This window comes from Myxine glutinosa, chromosome 8, assembly GCF_964187855.1.
Source record: "Myxine glutinosa chromosome 8, kmMyxGlut1.1, whole genome shotgun sequence".
Taxonomy (NCBI): Eukaryota; Metazoa; Chordata; class Myxini; order Myxiniformes; family Myxinidae; genus Myxine; species Myxine glutinosa.
In genome coordinates, this window is record NC_136268.1 from 65,302,701 (window position 1) to 65,315,615 (window position 12,915).

The 12,915-nt window shown below is 46.0% G+C and overlaps 1 protein-coding gene across 1 annotated transcript in view; it reads right to left on the bottom strand.

Annotated features, from left to right (window-relative positions):
* PEX3 (peroxisomal biogenesis factor 3) overlaps window positions 1-12,577 on the bottom strand; it is a 13,447-nt gene extending 870 nt beyond the window's left edge. The window contains exons 1-13 of the mRNA XM_078783347.1: window positions 12,549-12,577; window positions 12,323-12,404; window positions 8,573-8,704; window positions 7,659-7,740; window positions 7,516-7,559; window positions 5,504-5,634; window positions 4,261-4,327; window positions 3,913-3,967; window positions 3,534-3,747; window positions 3,092-3,162; window positions 2,871-2,990; window positions 2,483-2,576; window positions 1-805 (exon numbers count right to left, since the gene is read on the bottom strand). The exon at window positions 1-805 is cut by the window's left edge and continues 870 nt beyond it. Of these exons, the coding sequence (XP_078639473.1) occupies window positions 722-805; window positions 2,483-2,576; window positions 2,871-2,990; window positions 3,092-3,162; window positions 3,534-3,747; window positions 3,913-3,967; window positions 4,261-4,327; window positions 5,504-5,634; window positions 7,516-7,559; window positions 7,659-7,740; window positions 8,573-8,704; window positions 12,323-12,395 (1,167 nt within the window). The 5' untranslated portion in view covers window positions 12,396-12,404; window positions 12,549-12,577 and the 3' untranslated portion in view covers window positions 1-721. The remainder of the gene's footprint in view (window positions 806-2,482; window positions 2,577-2,870; window positions 2,991-3,091; window positions 3,163-3,533; window positions 3,748-3,912; window positions 3,968-4,260; window positions 4,328-5,503; window positions 5,635-7,515; window positions 7,560-7,658; window positions 7,741-8,572; window positions 8,705-12,322; window positions 12,405-12,548) is intronic.
* Between the last annotated feature and the right edge of the window lie 338 nt (window positions 12,578-12,915).

Sequence of the window (12,915 nt, forward strand, 5' to 3'; positions counted from 1 at the left end):
ATATCGTGCTATATAATCGGTTTTATGCCCATCATTCAATGGTGAAGAATCACTTTTTAAAATTCTGATATCTGAATCCGGATCTTCACCAAAATATAACCATTTCGTCCTTGTTGCACACCCAACCTCTTCCCTAAATTTCGTCCGAATTCGTCCACAACTTTTTGAGATATCCTGTTCACAAACAGCCAGGGACAGGGGTGAAAGCATAAGCTCCGCCCACCTTCGGTGACAGAGGTAATAAACACTTCCGTTGGTCATCGGAATATCGAGAGTAAACAAACTTTGGATGAGGGCCATCTTATGATGCACCATCAAAGTACATTCGCCACAAACATCTGTCACTGCAATCATGTGATTTTCAGGTCACGTCACGGCCATCAATATGACGAATGTCGGTGCGATTCGGTCGTGTCATGCCCTACTAATGCATGCCATCAGACGATACTTTGTGTATCGAAGTGGGGGGAAAAATTAAAGGTAATGGAAGAATCAGAAATAGCTCCAATATTTACACTCGCGTATGCCATGCCCCCACACGTTACTCGGTGCCGGCGAAGCATTCTTCCATCAAATCTGACTCCTCCTCTCCAAGTTGTCACAATATCAGGTGACCCTCAGCTCAGACCACCGACGAGATGATTTTCAAGCACCGTTTATCATAGATTCCAACTCCTTATGAGACAATAAAGCAGTCCAACAAGGGCAAACTTATTGGGAATCACTTGCACAGCTGCTCGGGGGTACTGAATGCTTCATATAAATTGGCTGCGAAGTTCTCGATAACATCCATTGTCAGGAGTTCCTGGGGAAAACAGGGCATTAGGTTTTTCCAGTACTGAACCAGCACACTTCCCATAGGCAATAGGGAAAGCCGTTACTGCAGTTTGAACAAACATTGGAAACATTAAAGAAATAGACCCGTTCAAACCAGTAGTGGGGCAACTTAGCATAACAATTGTGCATTTTGTGAGGAAAGCACCAAATTTGGCACACTAGTAGACTATCATATTATGAAAAGATCTGGATGTTGGGCCATCTCAGATTCAGAGATTTGATTTTTGCAAGATTTCGATTCGATTGGGATCGAAGAGAACACCTTCTTCGTCTTCTGTACAGCGAAGTTGCCAGCCCTGAATTCTCTGGCTACATCTGGGTGCTTCATTGGGAGTGCAACCATGTCCCTCAGGTGAACAGGGACCCACCTGGCATAGTGTGTGTGTGGTCTAAGGCATGGAACCATGGGACCAGTTCCGTCAGGGCATCAAGGTACATCGTGAATGAAGCCTGCCGCAGAGAACGCACTATGACTTTTTGAAAGCCTGGTGTTGAGGTGGTGCCCCCTAACCCTAACCTGGTGTTGAGGAACTTTGAAGAGGATCAGACGACCTGTGTCCATGCAGGAATGTGCAATTCAACCAGTACCAACATCTCTAGTTCCAGCACAGTTGCCCAGTACTGAAAGTTGGGAATGTCTTCTCCTCTCTGGTGACACCAGTCTTCGAACTCAGGCAGGTCTTCTGCATCATCAGCATATGTCATACAGTGGTGTTCATCCGCACAGTGTTGCAGGATGTGCAGTGCCGCTGCAGTGATTTGATGAGCTCTTCTTGTGCGGGTGACGTGGGCAGCTCGCAGGAAGGAGTCGGCCGTCCCTGGCGTTGCAATCTCAGCTTGCAAATCTGCAAAATCTGCAAATCTTGCAAAAATCAAATCTCTGAATCTGAGATGGCCCAATATCCAGATCTTTTCATAATATGATAGTCTACTAGTGTGCCAAATTTGGTGCTTTCCTCACAAAATGCACAATTGTTATGCTATATTTAGCTTAGCTGCCAGACTACAGGGATTTCTCATCAACCCATCAGATTCTTACTTTGCCTTCATTATCAAGGGATACATCCATTTGTTCATTTTGTTGTCCTTCGTATCCGAGCAAGGCTGTTTACATGAAGCATGTGAACTACCTGCTCAATTTGTTTACTGCACACACAGGAACCACATTCTGAGAAACCAAGCAGTGTAACCTGGTGTTGAGGAACTTTGAAGAGGATCAGACGACCTGTGTCCATGCAGGAATGTGCAATTTGTTCAGGGTGCCGGCGATAACTCACCTACTATGAATGAAGGACACAGTGGGATATTTAATTTCCACCGAACTAATGCCGGTAGATGGGACACCCAGTTTAACGTCCATCCGGGGGATGGCACAAACATTGATGAATCACCCTGTCTGCGAAACACTGGGATGACAGTGTATCGCTGGTCCTAGATTCAAACCCAGGCTACACGGCTTAGGAGTGCGAGTACCATGCCTCTAGGCCAACCTGCCAGCCTACGTACAATAAGTAAAAATGTGCGCTCAGACTTTCCAGATCAGAAGGGACAGGTTTGTGAATATGTTGAGGCATAGTTAGGTGAAGTGCCTCAATACAGCATGTAAAAATAACACCAACCTTTGTGTTCCACCAAAAAATCTCACCTGGATGAAATGATTGGGGGCGTCACTGCAGATAGAGTGAACCTGTCCGTTGAAGATGGGAATGAGTTTAGCGAGAGGAAGACTGTTTGGTTGCCTGCACAAGAGGAAAACATTGAATGAGTAGAGTAAGCCCCTACAAATGGTTGGGGGAATTTTTTAAACATTTATCTCAAGAGCATCATAAATCACATACAGGACAAGACCAGTGTATTCAATCAGTCTGCTTTAACATTAGTATTTGACAAATTGGCATTACATGGGATTTAAACCTGGGGTCCAAGCTTAGTGAGCCACGAGTTCACATGGGAATTCTAAACAAACAATCCCAATCAAGTCAACCCGTTCAGAAGAGAACTGAAAATTTAGGTGGATTGGTGCGCAGACACACTCGCAGGATTTGGCTTCCGGCAATGGCCCAGTGGATGGTTCGAAGAAGCATCCCACGTTATCCATCAGTCTGGCAAAGCCTCTGTCAAGGCAGCTTTGCAGCACCAGATTAAAGTCACGGCTGCAGGTGCAAGAAGAGAAGTAGGTTCGGGTTCACCTGAGGTTGATAAAGGCAAACGAAAGTTTTTAAAAGTTTTTTTTTAACATCATCCACAGACGTACCTTTCCATCATGTCCCGCGTTTCATCAAGGAGCTTCAAGGTTGTCCTTTCCTCGTCCGTGGAAATACGTGTCTGTAGCATAACGATGAAGCAAACGTTTAACAAAGAGCATCCTGAGATTAGATTCGCAGTGCACGAGTGAGAGCAACAGCTATTAATCAAAAGGATGTTAATTTGCCTTGAATGGAGCTCTATACCACTCCACAATCACCTGCTACAACACATGAGCGCACACACACCAATTAGATCATCGAGTGCATGTTGCATGTCACACAAGCATAAAAATGTCAAGCTCAAACATACAGGGGAGCCGAAAAAGCAGTATATGGAAAAGTTTTGGGGAGGATGGGGGGGAGGAAAAGGAAAGAGAAAGGGAGGGAAATGATGGAAAATAAAAGAAGAGGCTTTATGAAACCATTTACAGCTAAGCACGAGTGAGGTACCTGTGCGGAAAAGCAGTCATCTTCATCAGGCAGCATGAAGCGTACAAGCGGTGAGATGCCGGGTGAATGTCCCTGAGCAAGGCACGGGCTTTGAATAATGGTGCCTCCTTCTATCTCGGAAAGATTCCCCAATGTAGATGCTTCAATGATGCGACGAATGTCGGCGATAAAGTCTCGTAATTTGGCCAATGAGACGGCCTGCTTAAGCTGAACGCTGCAGAAGTGAGGAAGTGGCAAAAGGACTCAGAGACGCCTTTTGCTGGGAAACCATTCTATGTGTGTGATAGTCTTTCATCACCGAGGTATGCCAAATGCAAACACGTTTAAAACAATCTTTCAATGACTGTTCAAAACAAAATCACGAATTTGCTGCACTCACCATCCCACAACATCCTGTACCACACACTTCACCAACGTGACGAGCTGTCTCAGGCCTGCAGAACACAAACTTGCTGCCACAAGTTGCATGACTGACACACGTGCTGACACACTGACACACACACACACTGACACACACACACACACACACACACACACACACACACACACACACACACACACACTGACACACTGACACACACACACACACTGACACACACACACACACACACACACACACACACACACACACACACACACACACACACACACACACACACACACACACACACACACACACCTTTGAGGTTACATGAAAAGGGGATCAAAAAAAATGAGGATGCCATACCATCACCCAGCAGGTGTTCGACAGAAGACAGGTAACGTTGCTGTGCACCGTATGACAACTTCAGCTTCTGCAGTAAAAAGATCTGAATGAAAGCTCTGTCAGGATGTTTCGAACTAGTGCTGTACCCAAACTCAGCGAATTGCACTTCCGAGCTGAGCAAGTCAAGCCGGGTTTTTTGTGTTAACTCGGAAAGAACCCGGATATTTAATTTCTATAGAAGTGGAGATTTTCACGTCATAACGAAGAAGCGCGAATCTGACAACAAAAATATATGAATGATCGTTTTAAGGCCATTTTCACCGCTAGAGCGGGGGTTAGCCTTGCGGGTCCCATGACAATCATGGTTCCCTGTTTGAGGCAATGTTTTTATGGCCGGATGCCCTTCTTGGCGCCAACCCTTGGTCACGCTCTTACGATGCGCAGGGATACGGTGTACCTATTCTAAACCGGGGTACACACCGGGATCATTCATCCCAGCAAGCTGGTACTCAATTTGCCGACCTCGGAAGGATGACAGGCTGAGTCAACCCCCCTGGTGTTCATTTAGCGATCGACCAGGATTCGAACCCAGGATCCTAGGATCCCAAGCCGGCACCCTAACCGCTAAGCCAACGCCAACACCAGGCTATATCAACACCAACGCGAATCTGACAATATGGGAATATATTTGCCTTTTTTTAGAGAACTTACAACACCAGATGATCACACAAACATGCACGTGCTGTACACGCATACAGTTGCCAGTCGCGCTATCGTGAATAGCAAACAACAAGCTCGGCCAGCACGTGTAGCATAGGCCTACGTGGTTCGCAGCGACAGTACTGTGCTTCAAACGTCGACAATTCAATGTCAAATATGCTTCGATATTTGAAGCCGATTGCAAAAGTGGATGAACCTCAATGTTTCCTGGCTAAAGCAGAGTCTGTGATGCTGCTGGTGAAATATTGGAAGTTCATCCGGGTGAAAGTCCCAAACTGGCTTGTGGAGACGGTGAGGCCGGAGATCGGAATGAATAAAAATATCCAATGCTCCAGGGACACCATGAATTTACCAATCTGATCAACTATTGGTCTGAAGTACTGGACTTTCCAAGCTTATGTTTTCTGAGTTCCAAGCCGATCTGGGACCCGGCATGCTTTTGCCAAAATTACCGAACTGAATGTGAACCGAGGCCCAGCGCTAGTTTGAGCCGCAAATCCCCGGTCGACGATATCCCATTTCAAACAAAGCCGTGGGGGATTACCTGTCCAAATGCACCAAAGTTCTCCACACGGTTGTCCAGATAGATATAACCGCCGATTATGTTGAGCTGCACACAGAGGAGCACGGCGAGTGCAGAAGTGCTGTACACAGCGACGATGGCACGGCTGAAACCTGAAAGGAAAGTAGGAGCACACACCTTCACAAAAATTCATGGAAACTAACCAAGCACGACCACAAGGTGTTTACTCGGTGGAAATAACACGCTTGGTAAGTAAACAATGTACAGACTTGGCATTTAATATGGAATTTTTTTTTTTCTTGACTTGGGTTTACTTTCTTAACTCAGTATATCAATCTGGTGACTTTCTTTTACACTTTGGTGATTTATTTGTTAAAAGAACCATGTCACTGATTGTCTGTCGCAGCAAGAAGTCAACAACAGGATTATATCACAGGTGGCGTGGCAAAATGTACGGACAGGTGCATTTGATGTTTGGCTTCACAGTCGGGTATACAAGGGTTGTTGCGTTCTGTATTAGTGGAAAACAACTGCTGCACGTCTCCAAAAGTTATTGCCGCTTCCTCTGGAGACGGTCCGTCAACTCGACAATGCTGTTTGTCATAGAGTGGTGGCTTTACGAAATTACGGCATGAAACAGCGTGCTATTGCTCGGCAGTATGGCATCACAAGGTTAGGTGTCAAAGATCCTGAAACGAAATGCTCAGAGGGGTGTCCCTACTCCAATACCGAGGCAAGGACGTCCCCACAGAACCACAAGGAGGGATGATCGCCAGCTGCACCGGTTAGTCCGCAATGGCCGTACCAAGTCAGCTAATCGGCTTGGGGCTGAGTGGCAGCAACTGACAAATGTGCCTGTATCCAGAAGGCTATTCAACCAACGACTGGTTCAAGCAGGCTATCGTGCCAGGCGTCCCCTGAGAAAGCCACGCCTGACCAGACAACACCGCCAGCGCCGATTGCAGTGGGCCAGAGAGCACCGTCAATGGCAGCCAGGACACTGGAATCACGTGATCTTCAGTGACGAGTCTAGATTTCTGGTCTATCGTCAAGATGGCCACATCCGAGTGCGCAGACAAGTGCATGAAGCCTACAACAAAGATTGTATAGTGCGAAGAGTCAAAGCTGGAGGTGGTGGGGTGACCGTTTGGGCTGCTTTTCATGCAGGGGGCAAAACTGACCTGGTTGTTCTGAATGGGAACCTGAACCAGTTGAAGTACAGGGCCATTCTGGAAGAAACATTGCTTCCATTTGCTCGTGCAACCTTTGTCTTCCAAGATGACAATGCACGGCCTCATCGTGCTCTCATGATCCAACACTTTCCTGCTGACCGTGGTGTAGAGCATATGGAGTGGCCTGCCATGTCCCCGGATATGAATCCGACAGAGAACTGGTGGGCAGAATTAACGCGTCAAATCGACCACTTGGACCAGCAGCCGACCTCTGTGTGTGAATTGCAGCATGCTATTGTCACTGCATGGCAAGCGATTCCTGTCCAAACCTTGGCAAGTCTCGTGAACAGCATGCCTCAACGTGTACGTGCTCTCCTGAATGCTCGTGGGGGTTACACGAAGTACTGAACTGTAATTTTACTATCCGTAATCCCAGTCGTAATTTAACTTTTGTTTTTGTTAAAAAAAATTTTTGGCTAATGTGCAAAATAAAGAGATATTTCTGGAAAACGTACAGAAGTTTAACACAGTACTGTCCATGAATCGAGTTCGATATCAGTTTACATCACTTTCAAGGATCAATTTATTAGTTTCGAAATGTCAAATGTGGTTTTTGTTTCTTGTAAAGGTCACATTAACAAAATCTAGAATAATTTCAACATAATTCCAATGAACTTTTGGTTCTAAGACATCTTGAAAAGTAAGTTCACCCCCAGAAAAAAAATATTCCATATTAAATGCCAAGTCTGTAAAATAAATGAACATTATAATACATTTGGGAATGCTACAACCACTTAAATCTTCAACTATGAACCGAGACAACATGGATTTGGGGAAATAAATAAATAAATAAATACTTACCCAATATCTTTAAGTCTTCCCAGATTTCTAATTTGTTTGCCGGCCTGAAACATCAACATGATGATCTGTTAACAAGAGTATGGGTTATTAACGAGGACACGCATGTAAACAATAAACCCGGAAGTACAAAACGTGTTACTCACTTCGACTTCAGGACAGCTGTGAGGCTTTCGGACTCCAGCTGTTGTATGATGGATTTCCTTAGTGATGGGATTATTGAAAGAACTTGGGTTGGGAATAGCAAAATTGATTATTGATATTAATAAAGTACAGTTTAAATGATAAATGTAGATAAGTTTGCGTCGGCACATGTTTTTATAACAAACCGTACAAATCATGAGGCAGAATGGCTGAGCACTGACGTTTCGGGCCTTAGCCTTAGTCGGAGCAAATGAGAGAACAATGTGGGCAGAGGTTGAAACAGGAAGACTTCTGCAATTACGTCATCATTGGAATGCTGGGGCCGAGGAACGCCGATTGGGCTGAGGTGTCCATGTCACGTGTGACGTAATACTTGCGGTGAAACGTCATGAGTGACGTGTATGGTACAGATCAATAGGAAGAAGAACCGGAAAGGGGAGAGAAAGAGACATGGATGGATCAATCAAACGTTTTGATTATGGGGGATGGGGGGGGGGGGGGGGAAACGGCTGTGCTGCTGATGCAGTGCCCCTCGTAAGTTAAAGCAGGGATTTATGATTTGTTCAGGGTGCCGGCGATAGCTCGCCACGGGATATTTAACGTCCACCAAAGCTCGCAGACGGGCCATCCGAGGGACGGCACACACATGTAAGCTTCGCACTGAGACACCAGGATGACAGTTTATAGCTCGGGCAGGATTCAAACTCACACTAGATAGCTCAGAGCTTCAATGCATTTCATTAAAAAAAATTGTACTCGGACCCCTTATTACAACATGGGTGTGATTGCGAAGAGAAGATCATTTGGCTGCACCCCAAATAAGGAGTGAAAAATCAGACTGGGTGTGGAATGAAATGCAGAAAGGATTAAGTGCCGACGTGAATGCGTCCACCGAGCACGAGAAGCATTCCCGTACCTGTGGAATTGCAGGTTCTTTGGCTATTCTCGAAGTGGTGTTGCCTCCGTAGCTGTGCGAGGAGCTCCGTCGCCTCCTGCTCCTGGAGCCCAACAAGCTTGCGCTGCGTGTAGTTCCCCAGCAGGTACAAGCCTGCGTACAAAGACAAATTAAAACCCTCATCATTAAGTATTTTTCTTTCAATTGACGTCCTTCAATCGATTCATCAAATCTACCATACACTTGGCAGAGCGTCGGTGCTGCTGAAGGTAATGATGGCAGGTTTACCATTGCCCAGTCGTTCAGGGCAGGGATTTATCATTTGTTCAGGGTGCCGGCGATAACTGGCCTACTCTTCACTAAAGATACCGTGGGATATCTAATGTCGGCAGATGAGATACCCAGTTTAACGTCATTCCAAGGGACAGCAGACAAATTGATGCCTTGCCCTGCCTGCGAAACATCAAGACCAGAGTGTATAGCTGGGTCGGGATTCAAACACAGGCTGGACAGCTCAGAGGAGAGAGTTTATGTCTCTCTGCCTGTAGTTCCCAATTTGTGGTTGGCGGACACATACGGGGGCTGCGAGGCCATCAGCACGAGTCCATATTAGAGAAGGTGGGGATTACTAAGCCCAACTCAAACCGATGCAACTCTTGTCACATTCAAAGTATAAGATGTCATCAGAGAACGTGCGCAAAGCCTCATAGTAAACTATCGGAGCACTTTTCCGTCTCAGCTTCCAATTCCAAAAAACTAGGTGGCCATGTCGCCATGATCGTTGCACATAATGAGCAGAAAATGTTTGGAGGGAAAAGAGCGAGAGGGTCAAAAAGGTTTGCACACCAAAAAAGGTTTGGACCAACCGCTCGACACCATCGTGGCAGCCGACTCATCCTTTGAAGCAGCAAATAAAGGTTTAGTGAACGAATGTTCATTGACAGTCTGATTTTGATTGCTGGTTCATTCTTCCTGCTTCATTTTTGACCAGTCTCAGTGCTCGTGGAACGAGTCCAAGGATTTAGAAACTCCAAGGAATCAATAACGCCCAGGTAATTGCAGATGGAGGGCTTGATGGTCAAGAGATACGCACACTCACCTCTAAGCAGTGCGGTCCCTCGGATGCTCGGGTCGGTGCCGTCCCTCGGATGGACGATAAAATTGGCGTCCCGTCTGTCGGAATTAGTTGATGGACGTTAGAGATCTCACTGTGTCATCCGTGTAGAGTAGGCGAGCTATCGCCAGCACCTTCAACAAATTACAAATTCCTGCCCGAACTGCTACTGGGAGAGGGATGGCAAACTTCCCAGCATGACCCCTGGCCAAGGAACTGCTTCAGCAGAATCAACCCTCGGTACTCAGAGTATGGTACATCGGCAATTACCTCCGTCACTCACGATGAACGAAGTTTATGTTTTCACCCCCGTCTGTGCAAGCATTATATTTCTAAACGTTATTGATGGATTTGGACTGAACCTGGTGGACAGGTTGGGTGTGTGACAAGGACTAATCGATTCGATTTTGGTGAAGATCCGGATCCGAAAATTTTAAACAAATTCTTCACCATTGAGTGATATGGCCAAAAACGAGATACGGTATAGCATGATATTTCAAAAAGTTATGGACGGATTTGGACGGAACTTGGTGGACAGGTTGGGTGTGTGACAAGGACTAATCGATTCGATTTTGGTGAAGATCCAGATCCGAAAATTTAAAAGAAATTATTCACCATTGAGTGATGGGGCCAAAAACGAGACACGGAACATACACATAGCAACGAGACACGGTATAGCATGGTATTTCAAAAAAATTATTGATGGATTTGGACGGAACTTGGTGGACAGGTTGGGTGTGTGACAAGGACTAATCGATTCGATTTTCGTGACGATCCGGATCCGAGAATTTTTAAACCAATTGTTATTCACCATTGAGTGATGGGGCCAAAAACGAGACAGGGTATAGCATGGTATTTCAAAAAGTTATGGACGGATTTGGACGGAACTTGGTGGATGTGACAGTGACACAGTGACTTGGTGGAAGTGACAATAACAAGTTGATTAGATTTTAGTTCAGGTCCGAATCCAGATCCGGCCTATCAATGGGATACAAAACGTAAACTGTTCAGTCTGGCGGAGGTATGCTTTCTACCTCTATACTCTATAGTCTATCTATATATATATAAAACACAGTATGTGCGTGTGCGTGTGCGTGTGCGTAACGTTACCGATAGACTCCGAAACGGAGAGGCTCACGTGCTTCATATTTGGCATAGACATGGCCATTGAGCTTGGGACGAACATGGCCGACCTCAAAATATTTGACGATCCATATTTTTTATTCATATTTACCACAGCGCATTTCAGCGAAGTACCCGCTAATCTCAGCCGGTGTCAGAACAGCTCGCTGATTCGCTCAGAGCGATCATGTGATGTTCCATCCCTGCCGCTAGACTGATTCGCTCAGAGCGATCACGTGATGTGACCATTGCCATTCACTCCACATAGGTGGAGATGCAGTTACCGGGCGCCATCTTGGTTGGCATTCGATGCTGGACGATGGTGATTTCCATCACACGTTTGCACGTAATTCAGAGCGAAAAGCGATCGTGTTTTGTGTCGATTTTTGTCGATTTTGTGCGATATGAATTAAATGTCTTTGATAGGGACCGGTAATTCCGCCAGGGGCGCTGCGCGCACTACTTACGTCATGCTGTGCACGGCACTCTGTGACCGCCGTTGCGGTGCAATGCTTTGCGGGCAAATCGTTTTTATGCCATGGTATGTCATATTTTGGACTTAGCCACTCTTCATGACTGATCATGTGACATCTACACACTCATGGCTACCACCGAGACGGATCCTGGTTTCACGTGAGTAATATTTACCATATTTGCTCGATTTTTGAAACCGATGCATGCAAATATCGTGTCTATACCACACCTAAAATATTTTTTAGAAAGAATAAGCACATCTCCCCTTTGAAAGTGCCCCCTGAAGTGTGTCCAGGTGGAATTTCTAAGTCGTAGGTCTTAGCAACTCTCAGCAATCTTTTACCGGATGGATTTATCTCGAGTATTTACTAAACTGTGCTAAGTTGAAGTTGCGTACATATTTCAGCAGTTTTCAATGTAAATCAGTGTAATGTAACCCCCCCCCCCCACCTCTCTCCCCCTCTCCCCTCCCCTCTCCCCTCCCCCCTCCCCTCCCCTCTCCCCTCCCCTCTTCCCCCCTCCCCTCTCCTCCTCCCCCCTCCCCTCCCCTCTCCTCCTCCCCTCTCTCCTCTCCTCTCCCCTCCCCCCTCCCCTCTCCCCTCTCCCCTCCCCTCTCCCCTCCCCTCTCCCCTCCCCCCTCCCCTCTCTCCTCTCCTCTCCCCTCCCCCCTCCCCTCTCCCCTCCCCCCTCCCCTCTCCTCTCCTCTCCCCTCCCCTCCCCCGCCCGGCAATGCCGGGTACTTCTGCTAGTACTCTATACTATAGAGAGATAGGACCAGATTACTAACAATTCCGAAGGAAGATCTGGCGACACCTGCTGGCAGAACAGCAAAAGGGCAGTTTTAGCGGAAATTGCAATTAAAATCGAAGTGGATAAGTCAGGTGGCAGGCAGGTGTGTAAACAAACTACAGTACTGACTGTTATGCAATAATACGTAATACAAAACACAACGCGGTGGTTTCAAGAAGCCCATAAACTGGGAACAACATGAAGCATTTACAGCAAATCGCAGCCAACGTTTGTAAACGAATGAACAAACCAAACACGAAACCTGCGCTTACCTCCCACCAACGCTCCAGCAAACACGAGTTTCCTCCGATGTCTCCGCACGAAGGTACGCATGGCGTTCCACATGTCGGGAAGCTGCACAGCAACACAACCACAAATCTGAGAAACGAGCGAACAACCACAAGTTAATCAAGCGCACTCCAAATCTGAGCAAATGGAACGATTAACGGTGACGAGACAATCTTCGGCTCCACATCCTGTCAAGCGTTAAGGAAATACCGGAAGTACTTTAGACGGTGTAAAGTTAAAGCACTGGTCGGTTGTCCAGAAAGATTTCGTTGTGTGTCTTAGATCGCTTGCTATTGCTGTATACTTCTTTGATTTTGGTTTGTTTTGTACATTCACTTCGTTTATTTAAAAAGTTGAAGAGCAGCACGACTTAATTTTGAGGAAAATAGAAAGCGAGTAACCAGCTGCAAGAGATAGAACATCAGCTATACACTGCGCAATGCAGCTTTAACATTTTATGGATTATAGTATGCATTTATGAATAATAATCTGCATTAAAAGATATATGTAACTTTTACCTTTACGACTTGGAAATAAAAAATAATTATAGCTACAAATATGGGTTCACATAATTAAA